Raw genomic sequence first — 24,631 nt, 5'->3', positions numbered from 1 at the left:
ATGATACTGATATTAACTAGTACACTGTCCTGTGGGGTGTTATGATACTGATACTAACTAGTACACCGTCCTGTGGGGTGTTATGATACTGATATTAACTAACTAGTACACTGTCCTGTGGGGTGTTATGATACTGATACTAACTAGTACACTGTCCTGTGGGGTGTTATGATACTGATATTAACTAACTAGTACACTGTCCTGTGGGGTGTTATGATACTGATACTAACTAGTACACTGTCCTGTGGGGTGTTATGATACTGATATTAACTACTGTCCTGTGGGGTGTTATGATACTGATATTAACTAGTACACTGTCCTGTGGGTTGTTATGATACTGATATTAACTAGTACACTGTCCTGTGGGGTGTTATGATACTGATATTAACTAGTACACTGTCCTGTGGGGTGTTATGATACTGATATTAACTAACTAGTACACTGTCCTGTGGGGTGTTATGATACTGATATTAACTAGTACACTGTCCTGTGGGGTGTTATGATACTGATACTAACTAGTACACTGTCCTGTGGGGTGTTATGATACTGATATTAACTAACTAGTACACTGTCCTGTGGGGTGTTATGATACTGATACTAACTAGTACACTGTCCTGTGGGGTGTTATGATACTGATATTAACTAACTAGTACACTGTCCTGTTATGATACTGATACTAACTAGTACACTGTCCTGTGGGGTGTTATGATACTGATATTAACTAGTACACTGTCCTGTGGGTTGTTATGATACTGATACTAACTAGTACACTGTCCTGTGGGGTGTTATGATACTGATATTAACTAGTACACTGTCCTGTGGGTTGTTATGATACTGATACTAACTAGTACACTGTCCTGTGGGGTGTTATGATACTGATATTAACTAACTAGTACACTGTCCTGTGGGGTGTTATGATACTGATATTAACTAACTAGTACACTGTCCTGTGGGGTGTTATGATACTGATATTAACTAGTATACTGTCCTGTGGGGTGTTATGATACTGATATTAACTAACTAGTACGCTGTCCTGTGGGGTGTTATGATACTGATACTAACTAGTACACTGTCCTGTGGGGTGTTATGATACTGATACTAACTAGTACACTGTCCTGTGGGGTGTTATGATACTGATACTAACTAGTACACTGTCCTGTGGGGTGTTATGATACTGATATTAACTAACTAGTACACTGTCCTGTGGGGTGTTATGATACTGATATTAACTAACTAGTACACTGTCCTGTGGGTTGTTATGATACTGATACTAACTAGTACACTGTCCTGTGGGGTGTTATGATACTGATATTAACTAACTAGTACACTGTCCTGTGGGGTGTTATGATACTGATATTAACTAACTAGTACACTGTCCTGTGGGGTGTTATGATACTGATATTAACTAGTACACTGTCCTGTGGGGTGTTATGATACTGATATTAACTAGTACACTGTCCTGTGGGGTGTTATGATACTGATATTAACTAACTAGTACGCTGTCCTGTGGGGTGTTATGATACTGATATTAACTAACCAGTACACTGTCCTGTGGGGTGTTATGATACTGATATTAACTAACTAGTACACTGTCCTGTGGGGTGTTATGATACTGATATTAACTAACTAGTACACTGTCCTGTGGGGTGTTATGATACTGATATTAACTAACTAGTACACTGTCCTGTGGGGGTGTTATGATACTGATATTAACTAGTACACTGTCCTGTGGGGTGTTATGATACTGATATTAACTAGTACACTGTCCTGTGGGGTGTTATGATAATGATATTAACTAGTACACTGTCCTGTGGGGTGTTATGATACTGATATTAACTAGTACACTGTCCTGTGGGGTGTTATGATACTGATATTAACTAACTAGTACACTGTCCTGTGGGTTGTTATGATACTGATACTAACTAGTACACTGTCCTGTGGGGTGTTATGATACTGATATTAACTAGTACACTGTCCTGTGGGTTGTTATGATACTGATACTAACTAGTACACTGTCCTGTGGGGTGTTATGATACTGATATTAACTAACTAGTACACTGTCCTGTGGGGTGTTATGATACTGATATTAACTAACTAGTACACTGTCCTGTGGGGTGTTATGATACTGATATTAACTAACTAGTACACTGTCCTGTGGGGTGTTATGATACTGATATTAACTAACCAGTACACTGTCCTGTGGGGTGTTATGATACTGATATTAACTAGTACACTGTCCTGTGGGTTGTTATGATACTGATACTAACTAGTACACTGTCCTGTGGGTTGTTATGACACTGATATTAACTAGTACACTGTCCTGTGGGGTGTTATGATACTGATATTAACTAGTACACTGTCCTGTGGGGTGTTATGATACTGATATTAACTAGTACACTGTCCTGTGGGGTGTTATGATACTGATATTAACTAGTACACTGTCCTGTGGGGTGTTATGATACTGATATTAACTAGTACACTGTCCTGTGGGGTGTTATGATACTGATATTAACTAACTAGTACACTGTCCTGTGGGGTGTTATGATACTGATATTAACTAACTAGTACACTGTCCTGTGGGGTGTTATGATACTGATATTAACTAGTACACTGTCCTGTGGGGTGTTATGATACTGATATTAACTAGTACACTGTCCTGTGGGGTGTTATGATACTGATATTAACTAGTACACTGTCCTGTGGGGTGTTATGATACTGATATTAACTACTGTCCTGTGGGGTGTTATGATACTGATATTAACTAGTACACTGTCCTGTGGGGTGTTATGATACTGATATTAACTAGTACACTGTCCTGTGGGGTGTTATGATACTGATATTAACTACTGTCCTGTGGGGTGTTATGATACTGATACTAACTAACTAGTACACTGTCCTGTGGGGTGTTATGATACTGATATTAACTACTGTCCTGTGGGGTGTTATGATACTGATATTAACTAGTACACTGTCCTGTGGGGTGTGTTTCATAACATCTGTCTCTCTAGGTGGATGATGAGTTTGCGGTGCAGGACTACCGCCTGCAGTATCGTCGCTCAGTGTCTGGTCAGTACCTAGGTCAAACATGATTTAATATCCCAGAACTTATTCATTTCTTTGTGATTCTATATCATTCATATTTATTCCAAATTATAATAATAATCTAAGTCGTAATGATTTAATAAAACATAACTTTTAATAACTCATAAATACATTTCTGAACAAAAGGACCAGCGACGCTGCCTTAGTGCAACAAAGGAATCTGTTTGCGCCTCTGGATATGTTGTCCTAACCATAGAATTACATATTAGTACTTTATTAATAGTGCTTAATAATATATATTATAAAATGTAATTGTATGAATGGTACATTATAATATGAATAGTACTTTATAATATGAATAGTGCTTTATTAATACTAGTGTATCTCTGTGGTCCTAACCTCGGTATGTTCAGGTCAGTACGAGGATACCTACATTGGGCCGGAGCAGGAGTTCCTGGTCCTACACCTGGACCCCCACACTGATCATCTGTTCAGGGTGTGTGCCCGGGGGGAGGGACGTACCGAGTGGAGCCCCTGGAGCGTCCCACAGACAGGATACACCACACTGGCACCCCATGGTAAACACACACACCTGGAGCAGATGTACGGTGAAGCATTCAGCTCCAGGTTATGCATGCTGACACAGCGTGGTCTACGAACCTCAAAGTACGTCTCTGATGGTATTTTTGCATCTCTGATGGTATTTTTGCATCTCTGATGGTATTTTTGCATCTCTGATGGTATTTTTGCATCACTGATGGTATTTTTGTGTCTCAGATGGTGTGTGCTCGCGTAACCTGTAGACGTTGGTCTCGTGTAGCGTGAGTCACTAGCTCTGGTCCAGGGCATCAGTATGTTAGGCACATACCAGTCAGGGAACTAGCTTTGGTCCAGGGCATCAGTATGTTAGGCACATACCAGTCAGGGAACTAGCTTTGGTCCAGGGCATCAGTATGTTAGGCACATACCAGTCAGGGAACTAGCTTTGGTCCAGGGCGTAATGTTAACCATTGTTGCTTATCCAGCTAGCTAGTACACACGCACTAGCTACTTAGTACACTCTAGCTTGTAATTTCACCTCCCGTGCCGTTGGTGTCGGTAAAGCACCATCCTCTCTGGCATCACTCAACATCCTGTCTCATCTCCTATGTCTCAGTGTCTGTGGCGTGAGAAGGTGTCTCCTGCAGCCAGACCTGTTGAAATGCAGTCGGCCTGGACTGAAGGTGTACTGTTGTCATGGTTTCTGTCTTCTTCTGGGTGGTGTGTGTTCCAGAGTGGTGTCCAGGCAGTGAGGGCTACATCCTCAGCAGTAGAAGGAACATCGCCATGCGGAGTGACTCGTCCCCCTCTAAAGCTGGGGTTCTCTACTCCAACGCTCCAACATACTTCTGTGGCCAGACGCTCACCTTCAAGTCAGTACACACACTCACTCCCTCTCTCTCTCTCCCTCCATCCATCACAATCTCTAGTGGAATGTTATGCTGTGATTCCTGTCGTGTGATTAGTGTGTTTTGTGTGCTTGCGTAGGATCTCTGCGACGGGCCAGGTGGACAAGCGGGACAGTATCGGGGTGTGTGTGGGGTGTGAGGGAGAGGCGGAGTCTCTCCAGAGGGACCAGGCTGTCTGCATCTCCACCAACGGTACAATCACTTTTTCAACAACAAAAAATTGTAAAGCGTACAATTGCAGAGTAGCAACAGCGTTAAAAGTTAGCAAAACTTGACAGATTTTCTCTCACCTTCTCTATATCCCTCCTCTTTCCTCTCTCCCTCTCCTCTCTTCTCTCCAGGAGCGGTGTTTGTCAACGGTAAAGAGATGACCAACCAGCTGCCTTCTATCACCCTCGGCTCTGCTGTGACCTTTGATATGGAAGTGGTCAACCTACTTCCTATTAGCAACAACAACAACCTTAGCGAAGGAGGCAACTTCAAGCTGAGGGTTACGATTGGCTCAGGGAACCGGGAAGTGGTGTTTGATTGGCTGCTGGACCAGGGGGTGGACTGCCTGTTCTTTGGCTGCTCCTTAGCCCACCCTGGTTGGAAGGTGCTGGTGTTCTGAGGCTGCTGATTGGACAGCAGCCCTGTCAGTCAACACAAAGGGACAAGCAGAGTAACAGTCCTGTCTGCTGGAGTTGTCCTGTCCCAAATAAACCCCTTAGACCAGTGGTATTCAAACTTTTTTTTAGCAGGGACCCTATTTCTTTGTGTGCATTTTCTCATGAACCCACCCCAAAAATAATGACAACCTTAAATTAGTACATTTTACATTATTTCATCAACAAATAATCCTTAATTCATTACATTTACAAGAAACCAAAATAAATATACTCAATTGTATTTTTCAAATACGTTTGTATATTGTCTCATACAATAATCTGTACTCGTACTTTTTGTTTAGTGGGGTCGCGATTATCGCCTTTGAATACCACTGCCTTAGACACTTAGCCTCTACCCCCTATAGCTTTTCAGTATTGGGGTATTTCTCAATGTGAATTCAACTGCTGTTGTTTACATTAATGTACCCCTCTTTTACCTACTGTGACCCATCCGTTCCTTTCACCCTGGGAAAGGTTTCATCTGGCCTTCTGCAGCTATCTATGCTTCCTCCAGGTATGACTGGTGATGGCTGAGAGCTGTCTTCTCCGGTATCAGAAAATATCAGCTCCAGTAGCACACCTTTCTCCTCTTGGCACCTGGATCAACAATGTATCCAAAGCCCTTTCTGAACTGGCTGATAAGATATCCTGCCATCTGATACAGACTCATGTACCACAACTGACCAATCATTCTTCCTTTTCAAGAGACACTCAGGCTGTGCATGAAATGGCACCCTATTCCCTACATAGTGCTATGGGCCTTAGTCAAAAGTAGTGGACTATATAGGGAAGAGGGTGCCATTCCTGTGCCCTATTTCAGATGCACATTCTCTCCAAAAGTCCTAAAATTGTGGTGTTTTTTACTTTTGAATGTGAGAACAATAAGGGGGTGGTCTCGCTCAGAGATCAGAGAGAGAGAGACGTTACCTTTCATCAAACACATGAGCTGCAAAGCATGCTGGTCTGGTTTACCACAGAATAAAACAACTCACTCCAGAGATCGTAACCTCTTCTTTGTCGGTCTCTCCTCCCCTGTCGACCCGTTTTCAATTCCCCAGCTCCGTGTGAGCAGAACTCATGGTGTGTACAAAGTTCTGATTCTGTAAGTGTTCTGAATTAGATTCCATTTTGTGCTTTTTATAAACTGTTAACTGTTAGCAAAAAAAAAAAAGTTTTCACAACCATGTAATGTAACTTCACTTGTAGACATTGATGAATTTTTGGGGGAACTTGTTGTACTTGTGAGGTGAATTTATATTTTAAGCGCCATCCTATTTCCTCTAGAGCACTATAGGGACTAGGGGCCGTTTGGGTTGCTTCCTGTGGTTCTGCAGAGATGGAATGGTTGCTGTGGTTACAGAGTGCTCTTCAGCAGACTGACTGTTGAGTTAGATGGTTCAAATTTAAATGAACCTTTATTTAACTAGGTAAGAACAAAATGTTATTTACAATGACGGCCTACCCCCTCCCCTAACCCGGACGATGCTGGGCCAATTATGCACCAACCCTATGGGACTCCCGATCATGGCCGGTTGTGACACAGCCTGGAAACGAACCAGGGTCTGTAGTGACACTGCAATACAGTGCCTTAGACCGCTGCGTCACAGTTTCACATTTAACAGGTTAACAGTGGTCATACATACTGTAAGAAACTGCTTGTCGATAAAAGCTATAGCTGGACACAGTATATAGCTGGATAGTTACTGTGGCAGTGTTGCTTCACGTCCAAATCATCTGATATCATTGAAACGCTGCCAATGGTGCAAGGGTAGGGAGGTGGGGTTGGAAATGGAACCAGGCCACCTGTTAAAAAAGTGGGGTCTTACTCAGCTGTCTGTCATCCACCAACCTCTTCATGCAAACATCCATCTCCGATTCCTTTATCTGTGTGGCTGAGTCCCAAATAGCACCCTATTCCCTATCTAGTGCACTACTTTTGACTAGGATCCATAGGGCTGGTCAAAAGTAGTGCACCAGATAGGGTGCCATTTGGAATGCTGACTGTGACTTGTAATCAGGGTTGGGCTCAGTTCCATTTCAATTCCGGAGGTTAACTGAAATTCCAATTGAGTTAAAGTGGAATGTGAGTTGACTTCCTAAATAGCATTGACCCCAGTCCTGCTTGTTATCAGGCTTATTATTTACATGTGTGTGTATACCTCATTGTGCCTTCCTTCAGTACAGAATGAATGCCCCAGAAACATCCAATAAATTGCTTAGTCATCTATTTCTGGTTATTTTTGTCTGAAATATGAAACAATCCAAATTGGAGCTACATCAAGAGATGGACAGAACTTAAGGATTTTGGGTCAGCCAGGCTAGCAGACCATTTCTACTAGCCAGGGTAACAACCGGGTCCAAAATGTGCCGGCCCATGCCATGTTTGTAAATATAGAATTTGGCTGGTCTGACGGGCTAGTTGGGCACATTCCTACTGGCCCAGTCTGAAAAGTACTATCCTCGGGCTAGCTGAAGGTCTATCCCCTATCCTAACATGTGAATGAGATAGTTACAGTAACCTGACCAGTAGTGTTAGAACCGTACCCATGAGATAGTTACAGTAACCTGACCAGTAGTGTTAGAACCGTATCCATGAGATAGTTACAGTAACCTGACCAGTAGTGTTAGAACCGTATCCATGAGATAGTTACAGTAACCTGACCAGTAGTGTTAGAACCGTATCCATGAGATAGTTACAGTAACCAGAACTGTATCCATGAGATAGTTACAGTAACCTGACCAGTAGTGTTAGAACCGTATCCATGAGATAGTTACAGTAACCTGACCAGTAGTGTTAGAACCGTACCCATGAGATAGTTACAGTAACCTGACCAGTAGTGTTAGAACCGTATCCATGAGATAGTTACAGTAACCTGACCAGTAGTGTTAGAACCGTACCCATGAGATAGTTACAGTAACCTGACCAGTAGTGTTAGAACCGTACCCATGAGATAGTTACAGTAACCTGACCAGTAGTGTTAGAACCGTACCCATGAGATAGTTACAGTAACCTGACCAGTAGTGTTAGAACCGTACCCATGAGATAGTTACAGTAACCTGACCAGTAGTGTTAGAACCGTATCCATTCAATTAAAACCATATGAGACGTTAATGGTAATAGTACAAAACATATTTATTCTTTTAAATAGAAAACATTTTCTATGACTCCTTTATTACTACATTTCCAACGTCCAGCTGGTTTTAGGATGTTGGTGTACAAAGTCCTGTTTTGCTTTTGCATTTTTTTATCACATTTTCTTATCTGGGTTCGCTAGAGCAAAATGGTACTCTTTTTTTCCCTGAAGTGACGTATACACAAACCTGGGTCATGTTCATTGAGGCGCATTGTAGCAAAACATTTTGCAACAGAAGATATGTTTTATTGGATTAGTACAGATAGTACCTCCAACTCCCTCGTTTGAGTGCTTTCTAACGTTTTGTGCCAAATGAGCATGACCCTCGTCAACATACTGCACACAGCTACAGAACGTAGGAACAGCTTCCTTTGTTTGGGTCCTAATTGTTTGCAATTCAAGTTCACACCTGAAAAGATCCACCCTATTTCCTATATAGTGCACTCCTGTTGACCAGGGGCCCATACTCCTGTTGACCAGGGGCCCCATACTCCTGTTGACCAGGGGCCCCATACTCCTGTTGACCAGGGGCCCCATACTCCTGTTGACCTGGGGCCCCATACTCCTGTTGACCTGGGGCCCCATACTCCTGTTGACCTGGGCCCCATACTCCTGTTGACCTGGGCCCCATACTCCTGTTGACCAGGGGCCCCATACTCCTGTTGACCAGGGGCCCCATACTCCTGTTGACCAGGGGCCCCATACTCCTGTTGACCAGGGGCCTCATACTCCTGTTGACCAGGGGCCCCATACTCCTGTTGACCAGGGGCCCCATACTCCTGTTGACCAGGGCCCCATACCAGTGGAGGCTGCTGAGGGGAGGACGGCTCATAATGGCTGGAACGGTGCCAATAGAATGGCATCAAACATGGAACACATGGAAACCACGTGTTTGATACCATTCCTCTCCAGCCATTACCACGAGCCCATCCTCCCCAATTAAAGGTGCCATCAACCTCCTGTGGTCCATACTACTTTTGACCAGGGCCTTATGGTACACTATATATATAGGAAATAAGATGCTATTTGGGACAGTTTCACAGGTGAGGAAAATAGTAGAAAATCTGCAGCAGGTCCAACTCCCTTTGGTCAGGAAAGTCAACATTTAACTCCCCACTAATGTCAGAGTGCTGATATTTACTATAGTTTATGTCTAGCAGGTCACCTTTCTGAAGACGTCAACACTGACCGTGACAAATTAGTCCAACATAGTAAGAGTATGTCCCAAATGGCACCCTATTCCCTAAGTAGTGCACTACCCTGTGGTACCTGGTCTAAAGTAGTGTACTATATAGGGAGCCATTCGGGACACTCCCCAAAGCAGTGAGTGGATGCGGGTGCTGCACGGTTTCAGCTTGATGATGAATGTGGTCATACAGTGTAACTGAACCTTGACCTAAAGACCTCAAAAGGTTACAGATGACTGTGATCAGTGCTCGCTGAGGGCCTGAATCATCTGTCTAGTAGCACCATTGGATCCTGACTGACTGAGTGGAACCAGACCTGGGTTCAAATACTTTATCTGTGCTTGATTGAGCTTGCCTGGCTTAAATGGACCAATAGAATAGTCCCAAAACTGCAACTCCCCTCCCATCTAGCACTCCAGGCAGGCTAGAGCAAACATTAAAGACTCCAAATAGTATTTAAACATAAGTCTGATAGCAATACACATTTAGTTTAGGATTGTGGGTAAAGTGATCTTTCTACCCTGAGCCAGACACCTTCCAGTCCAACAACACTGTTTCCAAGAGCTGGACTTCAGACCAGCATACCGTCCTCAAGTTTAGCCTCAAAATGACCACCATAGTAATAAACATACAACAATCAAATGTTCAAATTCAGAATGCATCATCATACAACCAACCATTCCCCTTATAAAAAAATAACAATACATTTCAGCAGTCTGTCCGTCATCAGGGTGGTATTCATTAGTGCACACTGTAGCAAAACGTTTAGCAAAAGAAAACGAAAACAAGCGTTTATATTGTTCAGGTAGTCCATCCCAAGTGAAGATGACCCAAGTCTTTTCAGTTCGTCTCTATACTGAACTATATATTTTTTTTAACGAGTTTGTCCCAAAGCAAATATCCCAAATGGCACCCTATTTCCTATCTAGTGCACAGACACCCAAGTCTGTCTCAAACAGGCACCGGAGACAAGACAGGTGCTAAAGTAGGTTGGACCAGTGAGGATGGACACAGTACTGATGGTATCCTATTCCATATATCAGTGGTTCCCAAACTGTGGGGCGCGCCCCCCTAGGAGGAGCTCAGTCCAGCTTTCAACTTCCTCCTGAAAGTTGTAATGGTAGAATGCACAAGGTGAGGTGTAGAAACGGGTTATTGCATCATCAGTTCCTCGTCATGTCAGTCATTGCATTTCTTAGAGAGATATTTAGAACCTGTCAGAAATGTCCACATCAACTAGCCCATGTCAGGTAACGCTTTTTTTAGCCCATAGACATTCATTTTTTTTGTCACTCAAATATCACATGAATATACAGACATGGCAAAATGTATAGAATTGTAAGGAAATAAGCTTTAAATCTGCAACATTTTAGGGGTGTGAACAGTCTGTATCATGAACAGTGCTTGTGCCCATAGAAATGGATGTTCCCCAATGCTGGAAGAGGGGCCTGAGTGAAACAGTTTGGGAACCACTGATCTATATAGGGCCCTATGGGCCTCGGCCAAAAGTACTAAGTAAGCCTTGTATCAGCCAGAACGGCCCAGAGGGCAGGAGCCCACCTCCTGCTTCTGTAGTGAGGCAGCTTGATGAACTAGTACACCCCCTGGACAGAATGCTAGTCTATAGCAGACAGCTTGATGTACTAGTACACCCCCTGGACAGAATGCTAGTCTATAGCAGACAGCTTGATGTACAAGTACACCCCCTGGACAGAATGCTAGTCTATAGCAGACAGCTTGATGTACAAGTACACCCCCTGGACAGAATGCTAGTCTATAGCAGACAGCTTGATGTACAAGTACACCCCCTGGACAGAATGCTAGTCTATAGCAGACAGCTTGATGTACAAGTACACCCCCTGGACAGAATGCTAGTCTATAGCAGACAGCTTGATGTACAAGTACACCCCCCTGGACAGAATGCTAGTCTATAGCAGACAGCTTGATGTACTAGTACACCCCCTGGACAGAATGCTAGTCTATAGCAGACAGCTTGATGTACAAGTACACCCCCTGGACAGAATGCTAGTCTATAGCAGACAGCTTGATGAACTAGTACACCCCCTGGACAGAATGCTAGTCTATAGCAGACAGCTTGATGAACTAGTACACCCCCTGGACAGAATGCTAGTCTATAGCAGACAGCTTGATGAACTAGTACACCCCCTGGACAGAATGCTAGTCTATAGCAGACAGCTTGATGTACAAGTACACCCCCTGGACAGAATGCTAGTCTATAGCAGACAGCTTGATGAACTAGTACACCCCCTGGACAGAATGCTAGTCTATAGCAGACAGCTTGATGAACTAGTACACCCCCTGGACAGAATGCTAGTCTATAGCAGACAGCTTGATGAACTAGTACACCCCCTGGACAGAATGCTAGTCTATAGCAGACAGCTTGATGAACTAGTACACCCCCTGGACAGAATGCTAGTCTATAGCAGACAGCTTGATGAACTAGTACACCCCCTGGACAGAATGCTAGTCTATAGCAGACAGCTTGATGAACTAGTACACCCCCTGGACAGAATGCTAGTCTATAGCAGACAGCTTGATGAACTAGTACACCCCCTGGACAGAATGCTAGTCTATCGCTGACAGCTTGATGAACTAGTACACCCCCTGGACAGAATGCTAGTCTATAGCAGACAGCTTGATGTACAAGTACACCCCCTGGACAGAATGCTAGTCTATCGCTGACAGCTTGATGAACTAGTACACCCCCTGGACAGAATGCTAGTCTATCGCTGACAGCTTGATGAACTAGTACACCCCCTGGACAGAATGCTAGTCTATAGCAGACAGTTTGATGTACAAGTACACCCCCTGGACAGAATGCTAGTCTATAGCAGACAGCTTGATGTACTAGTACACCCCCTGGACAGAATGCTAGTCTATAGCAGACAGCTTGATGAACTAGTACACCCCCTGGACAGAATGCTAGTCTATAGCAGACAGTTTGATGTACAAGTACACCCCCTGGACAGAATGCTAGCCTACAGCAGGGCCTGGTGAAAAGTAGTGCACACTAGTATAAAGGAATATGGTGCCAGTTGGGACTCAGAATAAGTTATTGCTGAAGTGATGTGTTTACAGAACTCATGGTCACTGTAACGTTAGTCTAATGACATCAAGTTAGACTGAAGAACCAGACATGGGAAAACACTAGATGAAGGTTTCCCTGCTATAACCAGTGGGACAATGAGTGTGTGTGTGTGTGTGTGTGTGTGTGTGTGTGTGTGTGTGTGTGTGTGTGTGTGTGTGTGTCCAAATGATCTTAAATGATTCTAGCCCACCACCTCTATACGGTAAACCCAACACCCAGTGCTTGTTTGGAATGATGTCATCATGAGTCTCTCTTATTCCCTCCAATCACCACACCCTCTTTCACCCTCCACTCACCGCGCATCATTTTAGATACTTATCACTCCTCCAGGAGAGGGCCGGAGGGCAACTCAGAACTTATGCCTCTTGCTCGGCCTGGATGTTTCCACAGCAACAGCACTACCAGCTTCATCACCATCGCCGATGCCGTTTCCATTCGTGTGGCCATTACCATGGTTACTCTTACCATCCGTGTGGTCGTCATTACATGTGGCATAGTCGGGTTGCAGCTCAGACTGAGACTCCTCTCCTCCATCCCCCTCTCCTCCTTCCTGCCGCTGGGTCTGCTGGATGTGTCGGAGGCGTGTCATGGCCTGGTTGATGGTTGTCGTGGTAACCAGTTTAAAGTCATGCATGCTGACCAGGTGTAACAGGAAGTTCCTACAGAGGTTCTTCCTGGCAATGTACGCACCGCAACCTTCCACAAATGCCAGACAGGCTCCGTTCATCTGGTTATCTGCTATGTAGCTGAGGGGCAGAGAGAGAGTGGAGAGAGAGAGAGGGGGATTAGAGTAGGGACGTCAAACTTCAGCCTGCGCCACAGACACTATGGAGCCCCTAGTCTAGAGAGCACCTAGTTAATACTAATTCATTTGAGGCGGCAGGTAGCCTAGTGGTTAGAGTGTTGGGCCAGTAACCGAAAGGTTGCTAGATAAAATCCCCGAGCTGACAAGGTAAAAATGTGTTGTTCTGCCCCTGAACAAGGTAGTTAACCCACTGTTCATAGGGTGTCATTGGAAATAAGAATGTGTTCTTAACTGACTTGCCTAGTTAAATAATATTTAACTACAGATGTCATTGAGCAGGTTTCCATCCAACCATCATTTGGAAGTAAACTTATTATTAAGCTACAGATTTAATAAGTGATGAGCTTTACAGGGAGGTGAAAGTGCACGGTGATGAACTTCACAGGGAGGTGAAAGTGCACGGTGATGAACTTCACAGGGAGGTAAAAGTGCACGGTGATGAACTTCACAGGGAGGTGAAAGTGCACGGTGATGAACTTCACAGGGAGGTGAAAGTGCACGGTGATGAACTTCACAGGGAGGTGAAAGTGCACGGTGATGAACTTCACAGGGAGGTGAAAGTGCACGGTGATGAACTTCACAGGGAGGTGAAAGTGCACGGTGATGAACTTCACAGGGAGGTGAAACTGCACGGTGATGAACTTCACAGGGAGGTGAAACTGCACGGTGATGAACTTCACAGGGAGGTGAAACTGCACGGTGATGAACTTCACAGGGAGGTGAAACTGCACGGTGATGAACTTCACAGGGAGGTGAAACTGCACGGTGATGAACTTCACAGGGAGGTGAAACTGCACGGTGATGAACTTCACAGGGAGGTGAAACTGCACGGTGATGAACTTGATGCTCCTTTGCAATAAATATCGAAGGTCTTAATCTGATGACATGATGATCGATGCTTAGCTGTCATTTGACCCCCCCCCCAAGAAATCTAGCTCTTATCCATAATAATCTGATCGTGTAGGCTAACCCCACACTGTATGTGCCAGCTGTTGGCTCAAGGGCACGGGCCAAGACCAGAGGGCACATTCACTATATAAGGCAACATGTTTGCTGACAAAACCACCAGTTGAAAATGCATTAGATTATTTTTATTCGGTACATGGGAATTTAACTGCAAAAGTTATTTTTATGTGCACTACGTCATCACACACAGCCTTTTATCCCCAACAAGTCAATATGATGGAAACAGCTCTGGTGGGAAAATGTGTTTTCCACTGACACACAGCAACGTCTAATGAAGCTCTAGAGAACGACACACAGCAACGTCTAATGAAGCTCTAGAGAATGACACACAGCAACGTCTAATGAAGCTCTAGAGAACGACACACAGCAACGTCTAATGAAGCTCTAGAGAATGACACACAGCAACGTCTAATGAAGCTCTAGAGAACGACACACAGCAACGTCTAATGAAGCTCTAGAGAACGACACACAGCAACGTCTAATGAAGCTCTAGAGAATGACACACAGCAACGTCTAATGAAGCTCTAGAGAACGACACACAGCAACGTCTAATGAAGCTCTAGAGAACGACACACAGCAACGTCTTATGAAGCTCTAGAGAACGACACACAGCAACGTCTAATGAAGCTCTAGAGAACGACACACAGCAACGTCTAATGAAGCTCTAGAGAACGACACACAGCAACGTCTAATGAAGCTCTAGAGAACGACACACAGCAACGTCTAATGAAGCTCTAGAGAACGACACACAGCAACGTCTTATGAAGCTCTAGAGAACGACACACAGCAACGTCTTATGAAGCTCTAGAGAACGACACACAGCAACGTCTAATGAAGCTCTAGAGAACGACACACAGCAACGTCTAATGAAGCTCTAGAGAATGACACACAGCAACGTCTAATGAAGCTCTAGAGAATGACACACAGCAACGTCTAATGAAGCTCTAGAGAACGACACACAGCAACGTCTAATGAAGCTCTAGAGAACGACACACAGCAACGTCTAATGAAGCTCTAGAGAACGACACACAGCAACGTCTAATGAAGCTCTAGAGAACGACACACAGCAACGTCTAATGAAGCTCTAGAGAACGACACACAGCAACGTCTAATGAAGCTCTAGAGAACGACACACAGCAACGTCTAATGAAGCTCTAGAGAACGACACACAGCAACGTCTAATGAAGCTCTAGAGAACGACACACAGCAACGTCTAATGAAGCTCTAGAGAACGACACACAGCAACGTCTTATGAAGCTCTAGAGAACGACACACAGCAACGTCTTATGAAGCTCTAGAGAACGACACACAGCAACGTCTTATGAAGCTCTAGAGAACGACACACAGCAACGTCTTATGAAGCTCTAGAGAACGACACACAGCAACGTCTTATGAAGCTCTAGAGAACGACACACAGCAACGTCTAATGAAGCTCTAGAGAACGACACACAGCAACGTCTTATGAAGCTCTAGAGAACGACACACAGCAACGTCTAATGAAGCTCTAGAGAACGACACACAGCAACGTCTAATGAAGCTCTAGAGAACGACACACAGCAACGTCTTATGAAGCTCTAGAGAACGACACACAGCAACGTCTTATGAAGCTCTAGAGAACGACACACAGCAACGTCTAATGAAGCTCTAGAGAACGACACACAGCAACGTCTTATGAAGCTCTAGAGAACGACACACAGCAACGTCTAATGAAGCTCTAGAGAACGACACACAGCAACGTCTAATGAAGCTCTAGAGAACGACACACAGCAACGTCTAATGAAGCTCTAGAGAACGACACACAGCAACGTCTAATGAAGCTCTAGAGAACGACACACAGCAACGTCTAATGAAGCTCTAGAGAACGACACACAGCAACGTCTAATGAAGCTCTAGAGAACGACACACAGCAACGTCTAATGAAGCTCTAGAGAACGACACACAGCAACGTCTAATGAAGCTCTAGAGAACGACACACAGCAACGTCTAATGAAGCTCTAGAGAACGACACAGCAACGTCTTATGAAGCTCTAGAGAACGACACACAGCAACGTCTAATGAAGCTCTAGAGAACGACACACAGCAACGTCTTATGAAGCTCTAGAGAACGACACACAGCAACGTCTAATGAAGCTCTAGAGAACGACACAGCAACGTCTTATGAAGCTCTAGAGAACGACACACAGCAACGTCTTATGAAGCTCTAGAGAACGACACACAGCAACGTCTTATGAAGCTTTAAACAAAGCCTGTATAACGAGGCTAGGGCTTTAATGTGGGGTACATACCCATACTTCATAACGTGGAGGTAGGTGTGTGTGTGGGGTACATACCCATACTTCATAACGTGGAGGTAGGTGTGTGTGTGGGGTACATACCCATACTTCATAACGTGGAGGTAGGTGTGTGTGTGGGGTACATACCCATACTTCATAACGTGGAGGTAGGTGTGTGTGTGGGGTACGTACCCATACTTCATAACGTGGAGGTAGGTGTGTGTGTGGGGTACGTACCCATACTTCATAACGTGGAGGTAGGTGTGTGTGTGTGGGGTACGTACCCATACTTCATAACGTGGAGGTAGGTGTGTGTGTGGGGTACATACCCATACTTCATAACGTGGAGGTAGGTGTGTGTGTGGGGTACGTACCCATACTTCATAACGTGGAGGTAGGTGTGTGTGTGGGGTACGTACCCATACTTCATAACGTGGAGGTAGGTGTGTGTGTGGGGTACGTACCCATACTCCATAACGTGGAGGTAGGTGTGTGTGTGGGGTACATACCCATACTTCATAACGTGGAGGTAGGTGTGTGTGTGGGGTACATACCCATACTTCATAACGTGGAGGTAGGTGTGTGTGTGGGGTACGTACCCATACTTCATAACGTGGAGGTAGGTGTGTGTGTGGGGTACGTATCCATACTTCATAACGTGGAGGTAGGTATGTGTGTGGGGTACGTACCCATACTTCATAACGTGGAGGTAGGTGTGTGTGTGGGGTACGTACCCATACTTCATAACGTGGAGGTAGGTGTGTGTGTGGGGTACGTACCCATACTTCATAACGTGGAGGTAGGTGTGTGTGTGTGGGGTACGTACCCATACTTCATAACGTGGAGGTAGGTGTGTGTGTGGGGTACGTACCCATACTTCATAACGTGGAGGTAGGTGTGTGTGTGAGGTACGTACCCATACTTCATAACGTGGAGGTTCCATAGCTTCATCACCTCCTTCTCTCCATCGTTCACGTCTGTAAACTCCTGGATTTGCTGTAGACAGAACAACAGTCAGAGTGGATCCACAGTCAAGTCGGAGACTCCAAACCCAATGTCAGTGTGGCTCTGTAATACCTACAGTCTGTAATGGTAAACCTGGGTCTGTAATGTGGTAGCTAGCTAGCGGCTCAGTGTATCTCACCGCGTGTGGTAGCTAGCTAGCTGCTCAGTGTATCTCACCGCGTGTGGTAGCTAGCTAGCTGCTCAGTGTATCTCACCGCGTGTGGTAGCTAGCTAGCTGCTCAGTGTATCTCACCGCGTGTGGTAGCTAGCTAGCTGCTCAGTGTATCTCACCGCGTGTGGTAGCTAGCTAGCTGCTCAGTGTATCTCACCGCGTGTGGTAGCTAGCTAGCTGCTCAGTGTATCTCACCACGTGTGGTAGCTAGCTGCTCAGTGTATCTCACCACGTGTGGTAGCTAGCTGCTCAGTGTATCTCACCACGTGTGGTAGCTAGCTGCTCAGTGTATCTCACCACGTGTGGTAGCTAGCTGCTCAGTGTGTGTTTGCGTCTCTCACCATGATGGTCCTCTCTCGGAGCCAGAAGGGGTCCGTCTCATCCTCACTGTCGTGATCTACCTCCTGGGGTGTTTTGGGGGTACAGCTGTCTGAGCGGAAGTAGAGGCGGTTGTGACCAGGGATGATTCTCTGCTGGTCTCCCTCTCCTCCTTCTCCATCAGCCTCCAGGAACTCACACAGACTGGGGGGGAGAACACGCTTAGGTCTGGGGGGAGGAGAGGAAGGGCTTAGTAAGTGACTGTCAATTGTACCTGCATACACCGTTGTACATACATACATGCTTTAGCCTACAGGAACAGAGGAGATGGGTAGAGGGAAAGAGAGAGGTAAAGATCCTACAGGAAGGAGAACAGAAGAGAGGGGTAGAGGGAAAGAGAGAGGTAAAGATCCTACAGGAAGGAGAACAGAAGAGAGGGGTAGAGGGAAAGAGAGAGGTAAAGATCCTACAGGAAGGAGAACAGAAGAGAGGGGTAAAGATCCTACAGGAAGGAGAACAGAAGAGAGGGGTAAAGATCCTACAGGAAGGAGAACAGAGGAGAGGGGTAGAGGGAAAGAGAGAGGTAAAGATCCTACAGGAAGGAGAACAGAGGAGAGGGGTAAAGATCCTACAGGAAGGAGAACAGAGGAGAGGGGTAAAGATCCTACAGGAAGGAGAACAGAAGAGAGGGGTAGAGGGAAAGAGAGAGGGGTAAAGATCCTACAGGAAGGAGAACAGAAGAGAGGGGTAGAGGGAAAGAGAGAGGGGTAAAGATCCTACAGGAAGGAGAACAGAAGAGAGGGGTACAGGGAAAGAGAGAGGGGTAAAGATCCTACAGGAAGGAGAACAGAAGAGAGGGGTAGAGGGAAAGAGAGAGGGGTAAAGATCCTACAGGAAGGAGAACAGAGGAGAGAGGTAAAGATCCTACAGGAAGGAGAACAGAAGAGAGGGGTAAAGATCCTACAGGAAGGAGAACAGAGGAGAGGGGTAGAGGGAAAGAGAGAGGGGTAAAGATCCTACAGGAAGGAGAACAGAGGAGAGGGGTAAAGATCCTACAGGAAGGAGAACAGAAGAGAGGGAAAGAGAGGTAAAGATGGATGTTCAAAGCAGCACTTATTTCTCAATGCCAGAAACAGATATAGTAGTAACTTAGAGCACCCCAAGAAAACATTCCCAAATTACAAACTCTGAAATCAATTGTTATAATATTATGTTGTTCTAAAAGTTGGGTTTGAGGTTCTCTCCAAATCCGCTCTAACTTTGGAAAAGATCCTACAATGCCCTGTGGTCAGCATCACACCATGAATAAAAAAATAAAAAAAGATTGTGAGAATGAGGCGGAAGAATTGGTCCCACACTGCTAACCTTATGCCTAACCTTGACCTTAAATTAAGACCAAAAAGCACATTTTTGTTTTCATGAATTGATAGGATAAAGACAATTTTGACTTTGTGTCTGTGGTACACTATATACACAAAAGTATATGGACACCCCTTCAAACGAGTGGATTGGTCTATTTCAGCCACACCTGTTGCTGACAGGTGTATAAAATCAAGCAAACAGCCATGCAATCTCCATAGACAAACATTGTCAGTAGAATGGCCTTACTGAAGAGCTCAGTGACATTCAAAGTGGCACCATCCTAGGATGCCACCTTTCCAACAAGTCTGTTCGTCAAATGTTTGCCCTGGTCAACTTAAAGTACAGTTATTGTGAAGTGGAAATGTCTAGGAGCAACAACGGCTCAGGCGCAAAATGGTAGGCCACACAAGCTCACAGAAAGTGTAGGGGGATGAAACGTGTAGCGTGTAAAAATGGTCTGTCCTCAGTTGCAAGACTTATTACCGAGTTCCAAACTGCCTCTGGAAGCAACGTCAGCACAAGAACTTCTCGCAGGGAGCTTCATAATGGGTTAGGCCCCTTAGTTCAAGGGAAGGGAAATCTTACTGCTACAGGATTCAACGACATTCTTGACGATTCTGTGCTTCCAACTTTGGGGAAGCAGTTTGGGGAAGGCCCTTCCCCGTTTCAGCATGACAATGGTCCCCCGTACACAAATCAAGGTCCACACAGAAATGATTTGTCAAGATCGGTGTGGAACAACTTGACTGGCCTGCACAGAGCCCTGACCTCAGCCCCGATCTCACTAATGCTCTTGTGGCTGAATGGAAGCAAGTCCCTGCAGCAATGTTCCAACATCTACTGGAAAGCCTTCCCAGAAGAGTGGAGGCTGTTATAGCAGCAAAGGGGGGACCAACTCCATATTAATGCCCAGGTTTTTGAAATTAGATGTTCAACGAGCAAGGGTCCACATACTTTTGGTCATGTAGTGTAACTAGTGGAAACCATGCGAATTGGGCGTCTAGTAGTCAATCTGCGGGGCACCTTTCATCCCTGAGAACTTCCACGGCTATCAACAATGGAAGGAGTGCTTCAACAAGAAGTTGCTCCTCAAAGTGGATGCTGTCCCCACCAGCAATGTGGCTTCTAAAGCATCTCAAACAGCCAGCAGCACCAGCAGAGACCAAGCATTAACACAGACTTCAGTGAGCATGGAGGTCAACCGGGTAAATGAAAGAGCTAACTTGCTTCCTCCATGCTAACGTTAGCTAGCTATAGCACATTTATTTCACGTCTTCCATTTAAAGAACAGTGATAAAACGAACCAAATGTAAAACTCGTCTGCCATCTGTTGGTAGCTAACGGCTAATCATATTATAGATAGTACAAGCCTATGGGAAAGAGTCGTTTTGGCAGCGACCGAGGTCACCGTTACTGTACAGTAAAGAGCGTTCTCAAGGTGTTTGTGTGTGTGAGACCCAGACGTGTGTACACAGTTACCTGCAGACGAGGATGTGTGTGTGTGTGTGTGTGTGTGTGTGAGACCCAGACATGTGTACACAGTTACCTGCAGACGAGGATGTGTGTGTGTGTGACCCAGACGTGTGTACACAGTTACCTGTAGACGAGGATGTGTGTGTGTGTGTGTGAGACCCAGCTACCTGTAGACGAGGATGTGTGTGTGTGTGAGACCCAGCTACCTGTAGACGAGGATGTGTGTGTGTGTGTGTGTGTGTGTGTGTGTGTGTGTGTGTGTGTGAGACCCAGCTACCTGCAGACGAGGATGTGTGTGTGTGTGTGTGTGTGTGTGTGTGTGTGTGTGTGTGTGTGTGTGTGTGTGTGTGTGTGTGTACCCAGCTACCTGCAGACGAGGATGTGTGTGTGTGTGTGTGTGTGTGTGTGTGTGTGTGTGTGTGTGTGTGTGTGTGTGTGTGTGTGTGTGTGTGTGTGTGTGTGAGACCCAGCTACCTGCAGACGAGGATGTGTGTGTGTGTGTGTGTGTGTGTGTGTGTGTGTGTGTGTGTGTGTGTGTGTGTGTGAGACCCAGCTACCTGCAGACGAGGATGTGTGTGTGTGTGTGTGTGTGTGTGTGTGTGTGTGTGTGTGTGTGTGTGTGTGTGTACCCAGCTACCTGCAGACGAGGATGTGTGTGTGTGTGTGTGTGTGTGTGTGTGTGTGTGTGTGTGTGTGTGTGTGAGACCCAGCTACCTGCAGACGAGGATGTGTGTGTGTGTGAGACCCAGCTACCTGCAGACGAGGATGTGTGTGTGTGTGTGTGTGTGTGTGTGTGTGTGTGTGTGTGTGTGTGTGTGTGTGTGTGTGTGTGAGACCCAGCTACCTGCAGACGAGGATGTGTGTGTGTGTGTGTGTGTGTGTGTGTGTGTGTGTGTGTGTGTGTGTGTACCCAGCTACCTGCAGACGAGGATGTGTGTGTGTGTGTGTGTGTGTGTGTGTGTGTGTGTGTGTGTGTGTGTGTGTGTGTGTGAGACCCAGCTACCTGCAGACGAGGATGTGTGTGTGTGTGAGACCCAGCTACCTGCAGACGAGGATGTGTGTGTGTGTGTGTGTGTGTGTGTGTGTGTGTGTGTGTGTGTGTGAGACCCAGCTACCTGCAGACGAGGATGTGTGTGACAGGGGATCTCTTGACGGGTCCGTTCCTGCTGAAGGCGAAGCCGGGCTGACTGTGAATATCCTGAGGATTCCCAGCATACGCCCCGTCGTAACGCTCATTAATAGACACGTCTATCCTCGCTCCTTTAGGGTGGGGCTGGGGAGGAGGTCATAGAACATGTCAATCACAACAGACCTGTTTAATAACTAGCCCTTATTCAGCTCCTGACATTACACCCCCCCTCCCCACCCCTGGTCTCTCTCACCTCCCAGGCTGTTTACACAGCCAGCCCAATTACTGGAAAAATATCAGAACTGGGCTGCCTGTCTAAATGCAGTCATAGTTGAAGATCTGTTATGGGCCAGTTTGAGGAGACCGCAGTCTTCCACAGTTCAGAGTGCACCAGACACACACACACACACTCTGTCTCTCTCTCTCTCGCTTCATCTCTCTTCCCCTCGCTCTGTCTCTCTCTCTCTCTCTTCGTCTCTTCCCCTCGCTCTGTCTCTCTCTCTCTCTCGCTTCATCTCTCTTCCCCTCGCTCTGTCTCTCTCTCTCTCGCTTCATCTCTTCCCCTCGCTCTGTCTCTCTCTCTCTCGCTTCATCTCTTCCCCTCGCTCTGTCTCTCTCTCTCTCTCTCGCTTCATCTCTCTTCCCCTCGCTCTGTCTCTCTCGCTCTTCCCCTTGCTCTGTCTCTCTCGCTTCATCTCTCTTCCCCTCGCTCTGTCTCTCTCTCTCCCCCTCGCTCGGTCTCTCTCTCTCTCTCTCTTCCCCTCGCTCGGTCTCTCTCTCCCCCTCGCTCTCTCTCTCTCTCTCTCTCCCCCTCGCTCGGTCTCTCTCTCCCCCTCGCTCGGTCTCTCTCTCCCCCTCGCTCGGTCTCTCTCTCTCTCTCCCCCTCGCTCGGTCTCTCTCTCTCTCTCCCCCTCGCTCGGTCTCTCTCTCTCTCTCCCCCTCGCTCGGTCTCTCTCTCTCTCCCCCTCGCTCGGTCTCTCTCTCTCTCCCCTCGCTCGGTCTCTCTCTCTCTCTCTTCCCCTCGCTCGGTCTCTCTCTCTCCGTCTCTCTCTCTCCCCCTCTCTCTCTTACCCTCGCTCTGTCTCTCTCTCTTCCCCTCGCTCTGTCTCTCGCTCTCTCTCTCTCTTCCCCTCGGTCTCTCTCTCTCTCTCTCTCTTCCCCTCGGTCTCTCTCTCTCTCTCTTCCCCTCGCTCTCTCTCTCTCTCTCTCTTCCCCTCGCTCTCTCTCTCTCTCTCTCTTCCCCTCGGTCTCTCTCTCTCTCTCTTCCCCTCGCTCTCTCTCTCTCTCTCTTCCCCTCGCTCTCTCTCTCTCTCTCTCTTCCCCTCGCTCTCTCTCTCTCTCTCTCTTCCCCTAACTCTCTCTCTCTCGCTCTCTCTCTCTCTTCCCCTCGGTCTCTCTCTCTCTCTCTCTCTTCCCCTCGCTCTCTCTCTCTCTCTCTCTCTTCCCCTCGCTCTCTCTCTCTCTCTTCCCCTCGCTCTCTCTCTCTCTCTTCCCCTCGCTCTCTCTCTCTTCCCCTCGCTTGGTCTCTCTCTCTTCCCCTCGCTCGGTCTCTCTCTCTCTCTCTTCCCCTCGCTCGGTCTCTCTCTCTCTTCCCCTCGCTCGCTCTCTCTCTCTCTCTCTCTCTTCCCCTCGCTCGGTCTCTCTCTCTCTCTCTCTCTCTCTCTCTCTCCCCCTCGCTCGGTCTCTCTCTCTCTCTCTCTCTCTCTCTCTCTTCCCCTCGCTCGGTCTCTCTCTCTCTCTCTCTTCCCCTCTCTCGGTCTCTCTCTCTCTCTCTCTTCCCCTCTCTCGGTCTCTCTCTCTCTCTCTTCCCCTCTCTCGGTCTCTCTCTCTCTCTCTTCCCCTCTCTCGGTCTCTCTCTCTCTCTCTTCCCCTCTCTCGGTCTCTCTCTCTCTCTCTTCCCCTCTCTCGGTCTCTCTCTCTCTCTCTTCCCCTCTCTCGGTCTCTCTCTCTCTCTCTTCCCCTCTCTCGGTCTCTCTCTCTCTCTTCCCCTCTCTCGGTCTCTCTCTCTCTTCCCCTCTCTCGGTCTCTCTCTCTGTCTCTCTCTCTCTTCCCCTCTCTCGGTCTCTCTCTCTGTCTCTCTCTCTCTTCCCCTCTCTCGGTCTCTCTCTCTCTCTCGGTCTCTCTCTCTTCCCCTCTCTCGGTCTCTCTCTCTCTCTCTTCCCCTCTCTCGGTCTCTCTCTCTCTCTTCCCCTCTCTCGGTCTCTCTCTCTCTCTTCCCCTCTCTCGGTCTCTCTCTCTTCCCCTCTCTCGGTCTCTCTCTCTCTCTCTTCCCCTCTCTCGGTCTCTCTCTCTCTTCCCCTCTCTCGGTCTCTCTCTCTCTCTCTTCCCCTCTCTCGGTCTCTCTCTCTCTTCCCCTCTCTTCCCCTCTCTCGGTCTCTCTCTCTCTCTCTTCCCCTCTCTCGGTCTCTCTCTCTCTCTCTCTCTCTTCCCCTCTCTCGGTCTCTCTCTCTCTCTTCCCCTCTCTCGGTCTCTCTCTCTCTCTTCCCCTCTCTCGGTCTCTCTCTCTCTCTTCCCCTCTCTCGGTCTCTCTCTCTCTCTCTCTCTCTTCCCCTCTCTCGGTC

General features: G+C 46.7%; 2 protein-coding genes across 2 annotated transcripts in view; one reads left to right on the top strand and one right to left on the bottom strand.

Moving 5' to 3' along the window:
- The window catches only part of crlf3 (cytokine receptor-like factor 3), a 31,684-nt gene extending 24,322 nt beyond the window's left edge, over window positions 1-7,362 (top strand). The window contains 5 exon segments of the mRNA NM_001173930.1: window positions 3,009-3,066; window positions 3,456-3,620; window positions 4,316-4,454; window positions 4,570-4,682; window positions 4,832-7,362. Coding sequence (NP_001167401.1) covers window positions 3,009-3,066; window positions 3,456-3,620; window positions 4,316-4,454; window positions 4,570-4,682; window positions 4,832-5,100 — 744 coding nt within the window. The 3' untranslated portion in view covers window positions 5,101-7,362.
- Window positions 7,363-8,249: 887 nt separating this feature from the next.
- LOC106592410 (polycomb protein suz12-A) overlaps window positions 8,250-24,631 on the bottom strand; it is a 58,159-nt gene continuing 41,777 nt past the window's right edge. The window contains exons 13-16 of the mRNA XM_045719619.1: window positions 22,057-22,214; window positions 18,130-18,334; window positions 17,528-17,607; window positions 8,250-13,313 (exon numbers count right to left, since the gene is read on the bottom strand). Of these exons, the coding sequence (XP_045575575.1) occupies window positions 12,917-13,313; window positions 17,528-17,607; window positions 18,130-18,334; window positions 22,057-22,214 (840 nt within the window). The 3' untranslated portion in view covers window positions 8,250-12,916. The remainder of the gene's footprint in view (window positions 13,314-17,527; window positions 17,608-18,129; window positions 18,335-22,056; window positions 22,215-24,631) is intronic.

This window comes from Salmo salar, chromosome ssa06, assembly GCF_905237065.1.
Source record: "Salmo salar chromosome ssa06, Ssal_v3.1, whole genome shotgun sequence".
Lineage (NCBI taxonomy): Eukaryota > Metazoa > Chordata > Actinopteri > Salmoniformes > Salmonidae > Salmo > Salmo salar.
Note: the sequence above shows the minus strand (reverse complement) of the source record. Positions and strands in the feature narration are given on the sequence as shown.